This window comes from Ursus americanus, chromosome 25 (genome assembly GCF_024610735.1).
Source record: "Ursus americanus isolate L20-20 chromosome 25, mUrsAme1.1.p, whole genome shotgun sequence".
In the NCBI taxonomy this organism is placed as follows: Eukaryota; Metazoa; Chordata; class Mammalia; order Carnivora; family Ursidae; genus Ursus; species Ursus americanus.
In genome coordinates, this window is record NC_142151.1 from 37,953,868 (window position 1) to 37,974,601 (window position 20,734).

A 20,734-nucleotide genomic window follows, 5' to 3' on the forward strand; every position below is an offset into this window, starting at 1 on the left:
GTTTACCGTGTTGATTATATTGAGATAAATCTAACCAAAAAAGTAATAATTCTCCTACAGTTTTAAAGAAGGTAGGCAATCTGTCTAAAATCATAATATTGTTAAAAATTTCAAAGGAACCAGTGTCCCTGGCTTATAATATATAAAAACCAGATATAGTCCCTTGAAGTATAAGAGTAAAAAGTGTTGAGTATGTAAGTTTAAATAATGATACATTAATAATTTGGTAATGATATCCAAGAGGGTATAGTAGTACATTTTTTTGTATTTTAATACTTCTTGAAGACTGTAATTTTAACTTAAATTTAGAAAGTTGAACTCTTTAAACTTCTACTCAATTTAAATTTTATAAAGGAAAACAAACCTCTATCCTATATTTGTAAGATATTAACCATAATGGTTTTTATTCCTTGATATACTTAAGGTGTTTTTGTTTTTATCTTAGATTATCTGCGTCAAAGTTATGGGCTATCTATGGACTTCAATTCGCCAAATGATTATAATAAATTGGTGCTTTCACTGTTATCTGGACTCCCAAATGAAGTGGACTTTGCTATTAATGTATGCACTCTTCTATCAAATGAAAGCAAGCACGTCATGCAACTTGAAAAAGACCCTAAAATCATCACTTTATTACTTGCTAATGCCGGGGTGTTTGATGACAGTAAGTTTTAAGCTGAATGTATTGTATGATCATTCTATTAAGGTGTTAGGGATTTTTAAAAAAGGTTTTAAGGGTAAAAATACTTTTTATTGGTATAATAGCATTCTTTATATGCTTTTATTATATTAAATGTGTTATTTAAGATCATGTTTGGGGTTTTTTTAACCTCAAATATTTGAATAGTAGTGATCTCACTAGAACTTTTGAAATAAAAATCTTGGATTTTTCTTAGAGTAGTGATATGGGTTTCTTGATATTAGAAGATTGTTTGATACAAAATCTTGATAGAAAAAACAGGACCTGGAAGAAATTGTTTTTTTTTTTTTTTTCCTGGTGTGTCGTTATAATTTTTAATAGTTTGTCAATGTATTTAAAAATTTGCTGCCTAAATAAAATAAGAGTTATCAAATATTTCATATCCTTTCTAGTTATAGGATTTGCTAGTTTTAGATTTTTGTAAGTCAAATTCTTTATTTTCTGTGACATTATCTCTTATTAAATCTAGGTTATTCTTAAGACTAAATTGCTTGTTTCTCTAATTGTAGTTGAAAGGGATTTAGAAAATACGTTTTGAAATTTTTTCCTGCTCATGGTTTTTCTTTTTAAAATATGTTGGCTGAATGTTATTGATATAAAATATCTTCTTGCTAATCAACCCTCCTTCTATTCCAATGCCATTGTAACTTCTTTTTTTCCAGAAGTATATACTATTAAAGGTTAAAGTATGGGGGTAATTCCAAATAGAGTAGATAGCATGAATCAAAAGGAAGTTCTGGGTGCACATAGTCACCAGGAGAGAAGGATTTACTCTATCTCCAGAGGAAAAGATTGAGCAGTTGAAGACCAAACTGCCCATAATCATAATGTCTTCTCAACAATTCAGATATATTGGGGGGGAGGGGGAATAAGGTATTGACATATTGGAATTATTTTATCATATAGAAACTATGTGTATAGCACAGTAGAGTTAGTTTGAGAGAGAATTTCTTCAACATTTTATAGATTCATGACAATTATTGTTTTTATCTTTAAATAGCAACATGTTTGCAAATGAGTTCATTTTTCTGCAATTTGATTTGGGTCAAGTAGTGTACTCTTCAAACATAATTTTATTTGGGATTGTCTAAGTAAGATTCCTTAGAATTTGACAGGTACTTAGGTTGTATGAAGACAATTTTGAAATGTTTAAACAAAAGTGAAAATTAGTTTCTTACCCTGCCTGAAAGTCTCATTGGTTATATGAGGGAGGAACAAAGTACTTCTCAGTTTGTATTGTAACTTTGGAGATCTAAATTTGGTAGATTTCTGTCTCACTTTCATGTTCTGTGGTTCCTAATATTTTGTTTTGATCTTTTAAGGACATCTTTCAGCATTTAATATAGAATAAAATTAAAAATTTTCAGATTTAGAGACCTTAAAATGAAGTTTTTAGAAAAATTAAATATTCTCAAACCAGAATAATTTAAGTGTTGACCATTTAATCATTGGATAAGGATTACATATGTGCATGTGTGTGTATGTGTGTGTGTATGTATATCATATATATACGTAAAAGTTATCTTACCAGTTTTAGTATACTGAGGCATGAAGAATGTCATTCTTTTTATCTTCATACATTTTTTAGTCACTTTTATTTATCTAAAAGCGTAAATCATTATGCAGTATAGCAATCTAAAACTAATAATCTAGCAGATGGTATTTAGGGAATATATTACTATCAGTCCAACAGTCAGAAGTTTAGAGTTCCAGAGTACATAGGGACTTTATGAAGACCCTGTGCTTAAAGCAGTGATTTACATTAGGAAAATAAATCCTTTGACTTTGAGGATTATCAATATATTTGATTTGGTTAGGCTTTTGAGAAGTTTTATTTTTTAGGGCATGGAATTTTAATGAGATAAATGTAGATGACACTTCCTTTATAAAGTGTGGGATGTTTATATTTTTTGTGTGTTTGAAGAAGTATAATAAAAATTCTATTTGACAAAATATTTAATTTTTCCATCTTATATTTCCATCCAGTATTCTTTTCCCAGTGAAGTTTTTCTTTATAAGGTTTTTTCAGGACAAACAAAACCTTGTTTCTCTTTAGTGGTATGTGGGCTTCATTTTTCTAATTAAGCTGCTACTTATATGTAAGTGCGATATTTTATGAAATTCTTCTTTAGGTCACTACAGTTTATTTATTAAAAACTTTCACATCTGTTCTTTTATCATTTCCTCATGACCCTATTATCAATATTAATATCATTGTTAATTTATGTTAAAATTTACTCATCCTTTTTAATTTTTTTTCAATGAAAATTCTTGTTCTAATCTAAATACTTTGTAAACTTTTACTCAATACTAAGGAAATATTAGGTCTGTACTTAAAGGCATAATAAGATTATAAAGATTCAGTGAATCTTTTTGCAACAGAAAATATATCCATTTGTTATGCTGGTCACAACATATCCATTAAGGATGTGTTTTTGATTTTTAAAGAATTTTGTTCACAAAACTAGTTTTTCTATTAACAGTTGCCACTATATAGTTTTCTTTCTGTATTCCAAAAGAAGTAGCTTTCATTATAGAATTAATACCATGGTTGATGAAAGCACTTCCCTAATTTGTAAAGGCAGATGCTTATTGCATCACAGTTTAAGACATTTGTATCATACTGCTTTACTGTCTGGTCCCATAAACTGACCATATGAGCCAGCAACATAAAGGAGAAAAAATGATATAACATGTACTTATGCCTTAACCTTTGTTGTAGGGGACTGGGGGGTAGGGTGTTATTAAGGTTTTAAAGATTTAAAATTTTAAAAATCTGGCAACCTGATAGCAATAGCATTAGTTTGACTTTTTGGTATTTTTCTCCTCTACAAATGAAACTTAATGCAGAGTAACTGTTATAGTACTCTTCATTTCTTTTCTCTATTGTTTGTATAAATGTTACAAAAATTAGTTGTATATTTTTAGTTTATAGTAAGACAAGTTTCTTTAAATTCTGTAATTTAATTGTATTTCAAAAGTGATTATCATGACTTTGTATCATTTACTGTGAAATAGTTTTTAGCAAAGAAGATACTTAAATATATTTTTACTATTTTTTTCACATATATCTGTTAAGCGATTAAGTGAAAGAATAATTCCATTTTACTGAATATACTATTTATTCTTTTAGCTTTAGGATCCTTTTCTACTGTATTTGGTGAAGAATGGAAGGAGAAGACTGATAGAGATTTCGTTAAGGTAACTCACATAAAATATTGAACCATTGAATTATGTGTCACCAAGGGCCAAGGATACATGGTTGCTTATTTTATATGTATACCACTTATACTTTAATCTTTAGTGTAATACATAAAGATTCCTATTTAAAAGTTATGATTGAATAAAAAAAAATAGAACGGCTAATAAATAAAATTCTGTTTTTATTATACATGGATTTCTGAAAATGATAAATCTATAACAAAAGCAATAAATCTGAAAATACCTAGATTCTGAGTAGTATTCTAGCTAATTTCCTTAGGGTTCTTTTTCAGTTCACTTAACCACTCTTTAGTTGTGTCTAATATTTCACTTGACTCATTTGTTAAATGTATTAAAATGTGTATTTTAATTTCTAGAACTTCTTTTTGTATTTTTTCAAATTGCCCTTTTGATCTTTTATACTTTTAAAATCAGATAACATATATTTAAAATATACTTTATTAATATTCAAATTATGTATACATTAAATATGTAAACATATATAAATATATAAAATATAAGTCAAAAATTATGTGTACAAAAATACACACACCTGACAATTCTGATACATAAGCCTCTTGCAGTTCTAATTCTAGTCACTCTCACTCATGGTGGATTATTCCTTTGTGTTTTACAACATTGGTTTATAAATTTTGGCAGACTTTTCTGTGGGATTTTTGTATAGATTTGATGGAGAGTTCATTTCTTCACATCTTGTTGGCATTTGCTAGTCACCTGAAAAGAAATACTGGTCAAAATGACTTTATATTAATTTCATTATTGGAGATTTTCTGATGACTCTGGTAATAAAACCAAACTCATGGGGGCTGTGGAGTAGGCTAGTGGTGAAATATTTAGGAGATTGTTTTTAACTCAAGTAGACACAATCAGTTCCTTTTGCTCTCTTTGAGAGTATTAGACCTTCCAGTTTGTCACCATGATAGAGTTGCATATTACTTCCCCACTTCACAAGTTCACCCAAAGTCCTATATTCTGTCCTCACCCCACCCATTAAAAGCTAAGCCTCATGGTTGTAGTTAGGCAGATAATTTCCTTAACTGCAGAAAAGTGGTGATTAAAGTGTAAGATGCACAAATTGTGTATTTACTTATGCAATCACAATGGGGAGTGGGGGTTGTCAGTATAATCACTAATCACTTGAAATCTCGAAGATACGAATATGTTGAAGATGATTAGATGATCACGTCTCTTGCATGTTTTCATGAATTTCTGCTCTTTATATTTCTTTTTACATGCTATATTCTTTGGATTTAATTTATTGTACTTTTTATAATCTCTTGGGCTGGTGCTTAGATCATTGATTTTTGTTTTTGTTTTTTCTAATACATACATTTAAAGCCATAAAATTCTTTCAAGCCATATTTAACTTTATTCTCCCAATTCTGATATTTCATGTTTTCATTATAACTCAGAATATCTTATAATTTCTATTATGACATCCTCTTGATACATGGATTATTTTGAAGGGAAGTTGTTTTTTTTTTTTTAAGTTTTTTAAAATTTCCAGTTAGTTAACATACAGTGCAATGTTAGTTTCAGGTATACAGTGTAGTGATTCAAGACTTCCATACAGCAACCTTTGCTAATGACAACAAGTGTGCTCCTTAATCCCCATCACCTTTTTCACCCATACCCCTACCCACCTTCCCTCTGATAACCATCTTTTTGTTCCCTGTAGTTAAGAGTCTCTTTCTTGGTTTGCCTCTCTCTTTCTTTTTTTCCCCTTTGCCTGATTGTTTTGCTTCTTAAATTCACATATGAGTGAAATAGTACAGTATTCATCTTTCCCTGACTTACTTCACTAAGCTTTATACTCTCTAGCTCTATCCATGTTGTTGCAAACGACAGGATTTCTTTCATTTGTTGGCTGAGTAATATTCCTTTGAATGTATATAGTCTACGTATTTAGAGATATAGACATATATATAAATACAGAAGAATATATACGCCACACTTCTTTATCCATTCATCAGTTGATAGACACTCGGGCTGTTTCCATAATTTGGCTCTTGTAGATAATGCTGCTGCAAATAAATATCGGAGTGCATGTATTTCTTCAAATGAGTATTTTTGTATTCCTTGGTAAGTACCTAGTAGGTGCAATTCCTGGATCCTAGAGTAGTTCTATTTTTAGCATTTTGAGGAACCTCCATACTGTTTTCCAGAGTGGCTGCACCAGTTTGAATACCTACCAACAGTGCAAGAGGGTTCCCCTTTTCCCACATCCTCAACAACACCTGTTGTTTCTTGTGTTGTTGATTTTAGCCATTCAGAAAGGTGTGAGGTGATATCTCATTGTAGTTTTGATTTGCATTTAGCTGATGATCACTAATGTTGAGCATCTTTTCATGTGTCTGTTGGCCATCTGTATGTCTTCTTTGGAAAAAGTCTGTTCATGTCTTCTGCCCATTCTTTAATTGGATTATTTGCTTTTGTGTGTTGAGTTTTATAAATTTTATACATTTTTGATACGAACCCTTTATCAGATATGTCATTTGCAAATATCTTCTCTTGAAGGGAAGTTTCTTAGTATCCAAAAAACATACAGTTTTTCCAGTTTTTTTTTTTTTCTTTAAGAAACAAGACAAAAAATCATAGGGGAAGAGAGGAAAAAATAAAACAAGATGAAACCAGAGAGGGAATTAAACCATAAGAGACTCTTAATCTTAGGAACAAACTGAGGTTTGCTGGAAGAGGGGGAACGGGTGGCTGGGTGATGGCCATTGGGGAGGGCATGTGTTGTGGTGAGCACTGGGTGTTGTGTAAGACTGATAAATCCCAGACCTATACCCTTGAAACAAACCATACATTATATGTGTTACTTTAAAAAAAAAAAAATGGGGAAAAAGTCTAACTTAATTTCATTATGCAGAAACAATATACTCTGTATAATCTTAAACTTCTGAAATATTTTCACTTTCATTTATTTCATAGCCTAGCACTGATGATATATTATAAACACTATTTGTATTTGAAGATGATATATATTTTCAAGTTGTTGGGTATAAATTTCTATGTATGGCAGGCCAACATGGTTAATCATGATATTTGTATTTACATATCAGTACTGGCTGTTTTTTCCATTCTTCATTTATGGAAAGAGGCATGTTAAGAACACCCAGTATTATTAGGGATGTGACTTTCCTTATAGTTCTATAATACTGTGTTTTTATATTTCAAGATTGATATATAGCGCACATAACAGATGTTATATCTTTCTGGTCAGTTGAACTTTATATGTAAAAGTATCCTTTTTACCTTTAAGTCTACTGGTTTTTTTTTTATCTTATAGTGATATAACATCATCTTCCATTTGTTTGTGGTTTATATGGCTCATATTTTTGCATTGAATCTTTCTTACTTATCCTTGTATTTTAGATTTTTTTTGTGTGCTTTTTTTAAATAAACAACATATACTTGGACTTTTTCTTTCCAGTGTGAAAAATTATTTTTAAACTAGTACATTTATTCAATTTACATTAAATGTAATTTTGATATAATTGTGTTTGAATTTACAGTGTTTTGAGTTGGTTTCTATATGTCCTACCTATTTGTTTTTGTTTTTGTTTTCCCTTCCTCCTTTCTTACCTTTTTTTTAAAAATTGATTTAACCAAGTATTATTTATTATCCAGCATTCTGCCTACTATTAGTTTGGTATTTATACACTTTTTCTGTTCTCTTAGTGATTACACAAGAGATTATAATTTTAATTTTTACTAATTTAGTAAATTAGTACTTTTACCACTTTTTAGATAATGCAGGGACACTAGAACAACTCTCATCTCTATTTACTCACTTTTGATTTATTTATACTGCTCTCATTATTCATTACTTTGCTCTTTTTCAGACTTCTTAAAATAGAATCTTAGATCATTGGTTTTAAACTTCCCTTCTTGTTTAATGTCAGTATATAAAGCAATAAATTCTTTCTATAAACTGCTTGAGTTGTATCCCACAAATTTTCTTATGTTGAGTTTTCATTATCATTTAGTTCAAAGTATTTTCTCATGTCTCTTGTGATTTCTTATTTGATTTATGGCTTATATAGAAGTATGCTGCTTAATTTCTGGGGTTTTTTTTTTTGAAGTAGCTTTTAGTATTAATAGTATTAGTATTGTTACAATTATTATTACTCATTTTAATCACATTCCATTGTTGTCAGAGAACATAAGTCTATATAAGTTCTTTTATTTAGTTAGTTTTTATTTATTTTTTGAGAGAGAGCATGTACATGAGTGGGGTCGGGCAGGGGAGGGACAGAGAGAGAGAGAGAATTTTAACCAGGCTCCATGCCTACTGCAGAGCCCGATGTGGGCCTCAATCTCACGACCTTGAGATCATGACCTGAGCCAAAATCAAGAGTCGGATGCTTAACCACCCGAACCACCCAGGCACCCCTATATAAGGTCTTTTAAACTTATCAAGACTTGTTTTAGCATATGGTCTTAGTGAATGTTTCATACACAGTTGAAAACAATGTATGCTTCATTTTTGGGTGCAGTGTTTATTAATAACAAATCAAGGTATTTGACAGTGTTCAAGATTTTCATATCATTATGCTTTTCTATATAATTATTCTATGCTTTCCTGAGAGATGAGTTTTAAAATCATCAACAGTATTAATGTTTATATCTCCTTTTAGTTGTCAGTTTTTGCTTTGTGTATTTTGAACTTCTGGTTATTAGTTGCATATACATTTAGGATTATTACATTTTCTTGATGGCTTTTATTTATTATTACAAAATATTCCTCTGACCTCTGGTAATATCCCATCTCCTGAAGTCTCTTCACCAGTATAATTTATCTACAGCAGCTTTTTTTTTTTTTTTAAGATTTTATTTATTTATTTGACAGAGAGAGACAGCCAGTGAGAGAAGGAACACAAGCAGGGGGAGTGGGAGAGGAAGAAGCAGGCTCCCAGCAGAGCAGGGAGCCTGATGTGGGGCTCGATCCCAGGACCCTGGGATCACACCCTGAGCTGAAGGCAGACGCTTAACAACTGAGCCACCCAGGCACCCCCACAGCTGCTTTCTTATAATTACTGTTTTCATGAAATATCTTTTTCTATCCTTTTGCTTTTCATCTGTGTTTTTTTTTTTTTTAAGATTTATTCATTTGAGAGAGAGAGAGAGAGAGAAAATGAGCAGGAGGGACAGAGGGAGAGAGAATCCCAAGCAGACTCCACGCTGAGCATGCAGCCTGACACAGGGCTCAATATCACGACCCTGAGATCACTACCTAAGCTGAAACCAAAAATTAGACACCTAACCAGCTGCACCACCCAGGCATCCCTTATCATCTGTGGTCTTACATAGTTTCTTAAAGGCAGCTTATACTTGGATCTTGCTTCCCCCTTTCCTTTAATCTGCTTTTTGTGCAATTTCTTCCTTTTCATCAATGTATTCAGACCATTTATACTTTATGAAATTATTGATGTGGTTGAATTTTGGTTCTTAGCTTTTATTTTCCTGAAAATTTCATTTTGCCTTTATGTTTGAAAGATATTTTTGCTGCATATAAAATTGTGTTTTCAGGGTATTATCTGAGCAGTTTTAAGGTAATGTTTCATTGCTATCTCATTTGCATTGTTACTGACAAGAAGTCAGTTTTAATCTAATTGGCTTGTGTGTGATATGTTTTCTCTGACTGCTTTTAAGGTGTTCTCTTAATCATTGATTTTTATTTTGGTTAGCATGTGCTTTGTTGAGGTTTTCTTTGCTTTTCTTGCTTGGGATTTATTTAGCTCTTTTGTTTGGTATTTTGCATGAAATTTGGAAAGTTTTGGCAATTATGTTTTTAAATTCTTTTCTTTCCTATTTTTCTGAGACCATGTTTATACAAATGTTAGACCATATACTGTCTCACAGGCTACAGATTGCTTTTAGACCTTTTCTTTTTTCCTGTGTACTTCATGGATAGTTTCTATTGTCATGTTTTCATTTTCTCTTATCCTGTTAAGCCCATCTAGTCACACTTTTTTTATTTCAGATACTGTTTTCAGCCCTAGAAATTCTATTTGATTTCCTTTTACATCATCCCATTTTTCTCCTAATTATGTTCATACTTTCCTTTAAATCTTTGCCCATATTTAATAAAAAATAAAAATTTTATTCAAAAATGTTTTAAAATCTTTGCTAATTCCATTATCTTTTTTACTTCTGGGTCTGTTTTTGTTGAAACTATTTTTGTCTTAGTTATGGGTCATGTTTTCTACTTTTCTTTGTACATGCAGTAATTTCTTATTAGATATGAATATTGAGAACGTTACATTATGAGTGTTTGGATTTTGGTGACTTTCAAGAATGTAGGACTTTGTTCTGGCATGCTTTTAATTGACATATGGATTGTGACACATTGATCCTTTAGAATGTTGTTTTAAAGCTATGTTATGATTGAGATGGATTAGCCTTTACTCTAGCACCAGTTTATCCCTACTCTTCAGGCATGGCTTTGTTTGTATTTCTACTGAATTACAGGGTATTTAGTGAGTTTTCTCTATTTTGTGAATTGTTCAGTTATAGCTCTTCGTTAGTTGTTTTCTCTGTTTTTTTTGCTTGGTGTTTTGGAGTTCAGCCATGAATATGCATAGTTTAGTACTCAGCAATCAGCTCAAGGCATTCCTGTGCAGATTCATTGAGTTCTTTCTCTTCATTGCTGCTCTTTCTTGCAAATTTACTCTCAAATTCTACTTCTATTGGCCTTGCAGAACACTGATCAGTTTCCTCAGCTTAGAAATCACTACGATCTCTTGGATTTATTGTCCCTGTGCTATAGTCTGCAGTGTCCTATAAAACTATGGGGCAGTGATTGGACTCACTTCCTTTGTTTTCCATATTTCAGTGATTAAAGTTTTGTATTGCTATGTTGTCCAGTCTCTGAAAACGGTTTTATACATATTGTTTTTATGATAGGAAGATGACTACCAAAGTACTAGTTATTTCATTATGGCCTGAGCAAAAGTTTTTTCCAGGCGTTTTTTTCTTTGATTTTAATTTTATGCTTATTTTTACCTCATAAGACATTTTTTTTTAGTATTTTATTCATTCGTTATTTATTTTGATTTAAACCACATCTCTCCATGTATTTTTGTTTAGTGCTGGTTTGTAGATAATGAGTTTTCTCAGTTTTCATTTGCCAGTTTTCATTGCCATTCAGTGAAGGCAGTTTCACTGTTTAAAGATTTTAGTTCAGCAGATATTTTCTTCCATCACTTAGAAAATGTCCCATTGTCTTCTGGCTTCCATTATTTTATTTTATTTTTTTATGAAGTCTGCTGTCAGTTTAGCTTATTGGCCTTTTAAGATTATCTGGGGTTTTTTTTTCTGTCTTTGCATTTAAGTTGGGGTTCTTTTTGTCTTTACTTTTCAGGAATTTTATTCTTTTATATTGATGTTCCTACACATCTTTATCTTTCTTCAATGTTTGGAATGCTTCTTAAATCTGTAGGTTAACGTCTTTGAATTGTTTTAGAAAATTCTTAGCCCTGTCTCTTCAAATACTGTTTCTGCCCATTCTCTCTCTTCTTTCTCAGGAACTCCAATTATTCTTGTGTTAGTACCTTTCACTGTATGTTCTGTGTCTTGTATTTTTTCCCCCATCCTTTTGTCTCTTTATGCTTCCAAACTGTATTTTCTTCTGTACTTTGAGTTCACTAATTCTTTCTTGAGTTGTATAGAATCAGTCGTTAAATTGAGTTTTTCTTTTCAGTTCTAGAATTTCTATTTCATTCTTGCAGTTTTCATATATTTGCCAAATTTTTCAATCTCTTATTTCTTTGAATTTATTATCCATGATCATCTAAAATTCTGTGTCTGATATTTTTGTTATTTGAATTTCCTATGGCCCTTTTTGAACATCATCTTTTTTTCTTTATATGCCTAGTTCTTGTTTATTGTTACCAAACATTCTTTTTCATGAGTTTTTTAAGCAGTTGATCCTTTTGCTGTTGGAACTTTTCTCAGACTAGTGGCTTTAAATGTAAAAGAATCTTAATTCCAAAAAATAAAATACGGTGATTTTGGAATCTCCACACCAAAATGTTTAGAAATAAAAAGTGAACTAATAGTCCGTGTGTTTCTTTATTAATACAAAAGTAACAAGATAATACAATTAAATGTCATAGACAAGTTGACGTTATAGTTCATTTTGTATAGTTATATAGTATAAAGTTGCTTGATTCTTAGCCTGATAACATTGACTATGGATTTTGACTCATCGCTTCTCACATTTGAATCAAAAACAGTTTGTAGATATGGAATACTGGAAAGCAAGTTAAATATCTGGGTTAAAAACTTGGGAACACAACTTCACTCCTTACTATTTTATTTTATTCTAGATGTAGATTTACTCAGTACCTAGCCAGCAATGTCTCAGGCATATCTGTAAACAGGAATACTGTGATTGTGTGCTGTTTAATGACAGGTTTAATGATTATCATGATTTTCAAATACTAATGAGTATAAACACTATTTCTAGATATTTTCCATAGCTGTGGAATGATCAGAAAATATCTGTAATTCATATTGGTGACATTGTCACAGATATTGCTAATATTACTGTGGTTTTTTGTCTAACATTCAGAGTTGAAGAAATTGCTAAGGAAATACTAAATTTTAGTTAGAGGTTAATGAACATAAAGATATCACCTTTTCCCTTCATTTAATTTCACAAGTGCCCTTATTTCTTTCACAGACCATTTAGGAGTCTGTGGATCCCAGGTTAAGAATCCCTAGTCTGAAATGTTACCTTATTATATAAGTACCTTAAACTTACAGAAAGTTAAGTATTTATGTCAAATAATTAAATACATAGCACATAATGATGTCTACATGGATTTTTAAAAGTACAACTTTTAGGGGCACCTGGGTGGCTCTGTTGGTTAAGCATCTGACCCTTGATTTCTGCTGAGGTGATGATGTTAAGGTTGTGTGATCAAGCCCTGTGTCAGGCTCCGTGCTGGGCATGGAGCCTGCTTAAGATTCTCTCTCTCCCACTCCCTCTCTGTCTGTCCCTCCCCCTTCCATTCTCCAGCTCTCTTTAAAAAAAAAAAAAAATTCTCTCTCCCCCTCTCTCTCCCTCCCCCTCCCTATTCTCTCTCTCTCCCCCCTTTCTAAGTAAATAAATAAATAGTAGAAATTTTATAGTTTTACAGTCTGTGTGACTATTTTTAAAGTAATAGAATAGTTCTTTCAAATGTCAGAATTAAGTATAATAATTTCTTAATTACAGTTTTGGAAAGACATTGTTGATGATAATGAAGTACGTGACCTCATTTCTGACAGAAACAAGTCTCATGGTAAGGCAATAAGAAATTTTTTAACAAACTTCGAAATATCAATAATAATAAATGAAATATCAATTTAAGTGAAATGTATATTTTCTATTATAGAAGGTACATCAGGAGAATGGATTTGGGAATCTTTATTTCATCCACCTCGAAAGCTGGGCATTAATGATATTGAAGGACAACGGGTACTTCAGATTGCAGTGATCTTGCGAAATCTTTCCTTTGAAGAGGGCAATGTTAAGCTCTTGGCAGCTAATCGTACCTGTCTTCGTTTCCTATTACTTTCTGCACATAGTCATTTTATTTCTCTAAGGCAATTAGGCCTTGACACATTAGGAAATATTGCAGCCGAGGTAAGCATGTGATAGTAACTTAAAATAGTTTTGATAGTTAGCAATGGTATTTACTTTAAATTTTTAGTGTGTAGCATTATTGTATTTGCTATACTTACAGAATATGGAAGGCTTATATATAGTTTGCCTAACGTGGTATGGTGTCACACACTTTTTTGGAAAAAGTATTTGAAATGATGCTCCAGATTTAGTGATGGCTATTCCCAAAATAATTGCATTTTTTTAAAACTTGGGCAACACTGTTCTATTAATTTTTATTAAATTTGAAGTATACAACACTGAAGAGGGCTACCTCAACAATAGTGTCCTTTCTTTTTTCCAGCTTCTATTGGACCCTGTCGATTTCAAAACTACTCATCTGATGTTTCATACTGTTACAAAATGCCTAATGTCAAGGGATAGATTTTTAAAAATGAGGGGTAAGTGCTTGCTTAATTTTCTCATTGTATACCATGCACAGGCTTTTTATCATCTATTAAAAAATACATACATGTTTGTATGTGTATGCTTTTCAGGCATGGAAATTTTGGGAAATCTTTGCAAAGCAGAAGATAATGGTGTTTTGATTTGTGAATATGTCGATCAGGACTCATACAGAGAGATCATTTGTCATCTCACTTTACCTGATGTGCTGCTCGTAATCTCAACACTCGAGGTGCTATATATGCTCACAGAAATGGGAGATGTTGCTTGCACAAAAATTGCAAAAGTAGAAAAGAGCATAGGTAAGACTAAACCCAAGAAACATTTATTTTCTTTATTGAGGAAAAAATATTTAATGGGGTGTTATATACTAAATCACAATTGCTATTTGGGGTTTACTATTTATTTTGAGGAGTCATTACCCTTTCAGACACACTTGTTTGTGTTATTCTTTCTGCCTGTTTTAGATTAGCAAGAAACTTCTGCCATATAGAGACCAGGGTGTATGTGGCTGTCAGTAATTCCTATCCCTTCCTTTATTTCTGTTACTACTTACCAAATCCAACCAAACAACCAACAAAATTTCTGTAAGTCTGAGGAGCAGGTCTTTCTGTTTCAAATGGTCAGCTGCTACTATAAAGCCGCTGAAGCTTAGTGAAAAAGTTTGCTTGTTTTCCTAGAAGTTGTTGATAATGGTATTATTCTTAAAATTAATGAATTTACCACCTCATTAGTGGGTTGTCAGTTTTAAACACAGTACAAATGTATGTCATGTTAACATTTAGTCATTAATTAGAGTGATTTCGGTGTTTGGTATAAATACTAAAACCAGAGTTAATAGAGATTTGGCTTGAAATTATTATTGAGAAATTAAGATGTCACTTTCCATATCAGTGGTTCCTAAATCCGGCTACCCATCAGAATCAGTTGGGAAACTTTTCAAAAATAAAGGTACCTAATCCCCATCCCAGAGCTACTAAAATCAGTCTTCAGAGATTGAGCCTAAAAATCTTCTTTAAAGATCCACAGATAATTCTGATGTACAGTAATTCATGGACTGCCATTTGAGAAGCAGTTATTCTGTATAGCATGTGTTTTTCAGCAATGTCATTGTTTGGTAATATTACTAATAACTATTGGTTTTTAATTTATTTTAGACATGTTAGTGTGTCTGGTCTCTATGGATATTCAGATGTTTGGGCCTGATGCACTAGCTGCAGTAAAACTCGTCGAACATCCAAGTTCCAGTCATCAAGTTTTATCTGAAATTAGGCCACAAGCTGTAGAACAAGTCCAAACCCAGACCCATGTAGCATCTGCCCCAGGTTAGTGTTTTTACATGTTTTTCAGTATGGTTACTGGTGTGTAAGATTTAATACTAAAGATAAATGTAAATGTGCAGTACAGGGAACTGATATTGTATAGGGGAATAGGCTAAAGCAGAACTTGAGTATGAGCTTTAATTTCTTCGGTGTTATACATTCTAGGAGCAGTAGGATCGAAGTGAGCACAGAGGGAGAATAGTATAATACACTTTTTAAAAAAACATTTAGAGGAGTGTGAGGCATTAGATATTTACAATTATGAGAGCAATATGAAATGCCCCAATGAACTTCTTATCTGCGATTTTGGTCATTGGAAATTGATATGCCAAGAATAAGTTAACCATATATGACCTTATAATTCTCCCAGCTGGTCATCCAAGTACATAAGTATAAATGCCTCCCAATACTTCAACCAAAAACCATAGAATCAGAGCCTTGGATCAGACACACATGCATACGTACACACACGACGCACATATAGGCATGTGTACCTGCACTTGTGCACTCTTCTTAGGGTCCCTTGGGTCAGTTCTGTTTAACTCAAATGTCTTTAATTAGAATTCATAGCTGTCTAATAATGAACATTCTCTTCGGTCCTTGGGCTTTTTTCTCCTGGCTTGTTACAAGTTGTCGTTTTTATAGTTTAGCACTCTCAGCCTTTTTGAGAGTGCTTTCTCTACCTTCATTTGTCTTAACAAAACAATCCATCTTTCACCTCACCTGCTCTTTCCACTTCCCACCATTCCCAAGACATTTCTCTTTCCTTGTATTTTTTAATAGAGGATATTCTTTTTCTCAGTTGATCTTATTACCTCTCACTTGGAATTAATATGGAAGCCATGTGGCATGATTTTCTTCAACTTCTTACCCCTTCACTTACAAACTTATTAGCATCTGAACTCATTTTCCTTCAACTTCCCCTTGTCTTCAGAGATGTCAACTTCTGACCCTGTGCTCTGAATATCAGTCTCCTCGTTCCTATATCTTAAACCTCTTTTTCTTTACCTGCTTCTTCCTTTCAGCCTAGAAATACATTTAGATCATCAGCCTTCCTCACTACCCTTAATTCAGAAATCCCATTATTTTTTGTCTTTAAGTACCGCATCCATTTAATCACCAAATCGTGTTGAGTCTTCCTAAATACCCTGTCTTCTTCAGCTGCCAGTGCAATGCCTCAGTTCGGACTTCGTCACATCTCTCAGCTACTTGTTCTCCTCTCATTTGATCACGGTCCCAGTCTCTCCTCTACTCTAACTCATAGGATCACAATTATATACTCTATTCACATGAAAAGTATGTAATATGTATCACATATTAATTTCCACTATGTCCTTCTGAAGTATATGGTAGAGTTGTATCATATGTGCGTTTAACTTACTTGATGTCAACTAACAGAATTGGACAAACAATAAAGCATGAAAAAAAATAGGTAATTTTGACTACTAACCTACTCAGTAGCTTTCACCCACAGGCAATAGATATTAAATAGCCAATGCAGATTTGGGAGTCAATGGTCAAATAGTAATGTTTTCTCAACCTTGACAAAGAAGTGAAACAGTTCTTTTTGCCAGTTAAATGGGTGGTAGGGGTATATTCCTCTGATCAACAAAGAGATGAATTAATAAATTGTCAGTGATACACTGAAATAAAATGAACCATTTGAAGAATATTTAGGAATAATTTTGATGAAAGCTACTGATTTTTGCCTCCTCACTGACCAGTGACCTTAACAAATGAACCCGTCCCCTCACCTAAGATTTGGCCCTCATTTGACAAAATTAAATGTTTAGAGTTTGCGACTTGTTCATATATATAGTAATTCATTGATAGAGGTGGGAATAAGCCTCTAAGGACCTAAAAATTCACTTTTGAACTGGTGAGCATTTTATTACTTGCTCATCATGAAGACAACTTTTAATTGTTCGGTTAGTTATCATTTATAGTTTGTCCCCCCACCCCGATCATTTATTTAATACTGTTCTCGTACAGAATGGTCCTCTTCAAACGTTTTGCTCACTTCTCATCACGATGAAAACTTATGTAACCTTTCACCCACTTTTAGTTTGAGATCAAATTTCTTCATTATAATTTAAATAGTTGTAAATAAAATTTTTTGTGTATATTAAATTGATGTTTTAAAATAAAAGATAGATTTTGTACCCAGCAGAATCTTGATATTTGCCATCATCCATTTTTAAAAAATACACAAACTCTTAATATCAGAAATTTTATGGTACCCTCTTTCTCCTTGAACTCATATCCACCACCCTATCAGTACTTTTCAGCTATAAATATAGACATTTTAATTTAACTTTTTTTATATAATTTTTTTTAATTTTTTTAAAGATTTTATTTATTTATTTGACAGAGAGAGACAGCAAGAAGGAACACAAGCAGAGGGAGTGGGAGAGGGAGAAGCAGGCTTCCTGATGAGCAGGGACCCTGGGATCGTGACCTGAGCTGAAAGCAGATGGTTAACAACTGAGCCACTCAGGCGCCCCTAATTTAACTTTTTCAATTTCTTGTTACTCTATAAAGTTTTAAGTGTTTAAAACTTTATCATTTTAAGTTTTAGAAATAAGCAGTACATGAAACAACAGTACATGACAAAGTAGCTATTGGAAGTTCATCTCTTAGTGAGGTGGTTCTCTGGAAAGTGTTACTCCAGTGTGTCCCAGAATGAATATTTTTTTATTGCTAGAGTGAAACTGGGTTCAACATCAATTCTGTTTCCATTTTTCCTTTTTGTAGATTTAATTTGAAAATCTAGTTCATATCAATAAGTAGCTGAGGATTGAACTTACAATACTTTGAGCTTCAGAATTATCCAAAATTATTAAAATTATATTTAATGATCTTCTGACAACTTGAGTTCTTTGATTTTGTTGAAATCAAAGAATTAACATGTGACTCATAAAAGAATTTGTTGCCCAGTCATTACATTTACTTTTAAGTTTTATTGGAAATATGTCAAAAAGATATTAACAAGATATGACTGTAAAATATACTTGCTGACTCTTGCTTAGTTGCACCTTGTTTATTTAACCTGATATAGTCAAGAAATATTAGCACAGTGGTTCTCAAACTTCAGGGTGCATCAGAATTGGCTGGTGGGCTTACACACTGATTTCTAGGCTCTATACCCTGAATTTCTGATTCAGGTGGACCAGAGAATTTTAATTTCTAAACAAGTTCCCATGAGATGCTGATGCTGCAGTTCAGGGGACTATACGTTGAGGATCACCAGGTTAGCAAAACTGAAATATTGCTCAAGCCCAGTACAGTTTTTTGATAACGTGCTTTTATCATGTGCTTTGAGTACTTTTTTGTCAAAACCTTAGAACTGCAGATTTCTCCCATTCAGCTATAGAAAATGTCTCCCACATAACCTAACTGATAAAGTTAGTCTTTATTATCAAAAGTATCTTGCTTAATCAACCTCACTTTCCATTACTTAGAAAAAGTCCAACTTTATTTTTCATTTCAACAAAGTATAGTTAATAGGTATTCCCATGACACCTTCCTTACTTTAGAATTCTAAGATAGTTAAACTAGCCATGAATTTGTCATCTGAATGAAATAAGATGCCACCACCTTCAGTATTTCTTTAAAAAATTCTCTGTACTTTACTTATATAAGATTCTGCCTCAAAAGTAATGCCCTTTTTTGACAGTACTTAAAAGATAGAGGAGGGAAGGACATTAGGCAAAAATTGTCATCACTCTATATCTGAATTCAGAATACACCAAAGGGCCAGAACACTCAATATCTCATGCCCAACATTGCCCTTAACTATAATATATAAAACATCATAAAATATATACAGGAAGCCCTACCGTAATACCTTGGTTAAAAAGAAGCTTTTTGGATTCTAATGATTCTAATTCTCCCTTTGGTGTCCTAGAGGTTTTTACATCCTTCGTTGTCGCTGCCGCCATCATCATCATCATCATCATCATCATCATCATCATCATCATCATAGCTGACAGTTACATAGTGCTAACGATGTGCCAGGCATTGTTTTAAGTAGCTTATATATAAACTCTAATCCTCATAACGACCTGCGAGGTCAGTGTACTGTTACTTTTCCCCATTTTCTAGACAGAGAGGTTAATTAACTTGCCCGTGGTTACACAGCTAGTAAGTGCTGGAACTCTAGAGCCACCCACTCTGGCTTGAGAGTCATGCATTTAACCATAACCTGCATTGCTATAAAGGATGGATGAGAGTTAAGATTTTCTGTTCCAAAATAGAAGAGCAGTTTTAGAAAGGAATATACGCAAAAGTTGAACATCTGGGAAATGATTCCTTTTAAAGATTTATATTTATTTTGAGGGAGAGAGAGTGAGGGAGGGATAGAGGCAGAGGGAGAGAGAATCTCAAGCTGAGTGCTGAGCCGTCTCAGGGCTCAATCCCACGATCCCACGACCCTGAGATCATGACGTGATCCGAATCAAGAGTCAGATGCTCAGCCAACTGAGCCACTTAGGTGCCCCTGGAAATTGATTCCTTTTAAAGTATAAGTACCTTTGAATCATTTGGAATGCGTCTGTAGGTATCTTTTGTGAGGACAGTGCTTCTCAATTTGTAGCCACTTTTATGGTAATTCTATGTTTCCAGTGTATATTCTTAATTTAATTGTGGCTGCTTTACTCTTCTTTATGCGTTATTTGTAAAATTTTTATAATTTCAACATAATTTCTAATATTTCACTCAACTAATCATTAATTGATTCAGGAGATTTCAGTCTGAATAGGGTATATTCTCTCGTAGTACAACTGATGAAGAAAAAGGAGGAAGATTTCCAAGTAGGTTCAGGCCCTGCTCAGATATTTTCTGTAACGGTGTCATCGAGTTAGGAGAAGAAAAGATAAGCTGGAGTTGCACCAGGAAAATAGTTTTGGTTGTAATTATTTTGTTCTGTTAAGAAATAGCATGTCATAGTATGGTATCTGTAATATGACAGACCTGGATTCAAATCCAGCACCCTAAAAGAAGGGTTTCCAGCTAGACGCAGCTCTGCCACTTCCATCATGTGTTCCTTTATAAACTTAATCTATGCACTTTATTTTTTTCATTAGCAAAATAGGGATAATTAAATTTAGGTCTATAAATAAGATTAAAACAAACAATGTTTTTGTAAATGTAAATGCCTTAATACAGAGTAAATGTTCAGTAAATGGCTGCTATTAGCTCTTATCCCAGTGAAAGCTTGGGGGCTGCATCAAACATAAGTCAAGATTGCTTTCAATCATTCACAGATTTGACTGTGCTGTGGAGCTCCTTTGGTTCTAATAATTTAGAAATACATTTGTTCTGTTTGAGAATTCTAAGTTTCGCTAAAATGTTATTTGAAAAATAGTGGGTACATTTTATAAGTTTAAAAACTATAAAATAATGCTGATGAAGCAGTATAATTTTTAA

At 32.6% G+C, this 20,734-nt stretch overlaps 1 protein-coding gene across 2 annotated transcripts in view; it reads left to right on the forward strand.

Moving 5' to 3' along the window:
• Positions 1-20,734, forward strand: part of ARID2 (AT-rich interaction domain 2) — a 159,591-nt gene that overhangs the window by 88,470 nt on the left and 50,387 nt on the right. For both annotated transcript variants that reach the window (XM_087855791.1, XM_045801219.2), the window contains exons 5-11: positions 446-664; positions 3,834-3,901; positions 13,152-13,218; positions 13,312-13,562; positions 13,885-13,981; positions 14,078-14,287; positions 15,143-15,310. In XM_087855791.1, coding sequence (XP_087711917.1) covers positions 446-664; positions 3,834-3,901; positions 13,152-13,218; positions 13,312-13,562; positions 13,885-13,981; positions 14,078-14,287; positions 15,143-15,310 — 1,080 coding nt within the window. The remainder of the gene's footprint in view (positions 1-445; positions 665-3,833; positions 3,902-13,151; positions 13,219-13,311; positions 13,563-13,884; positions 13,982-14,077; positions 14,288-15,142; positions 15,311-20,734) is intronic.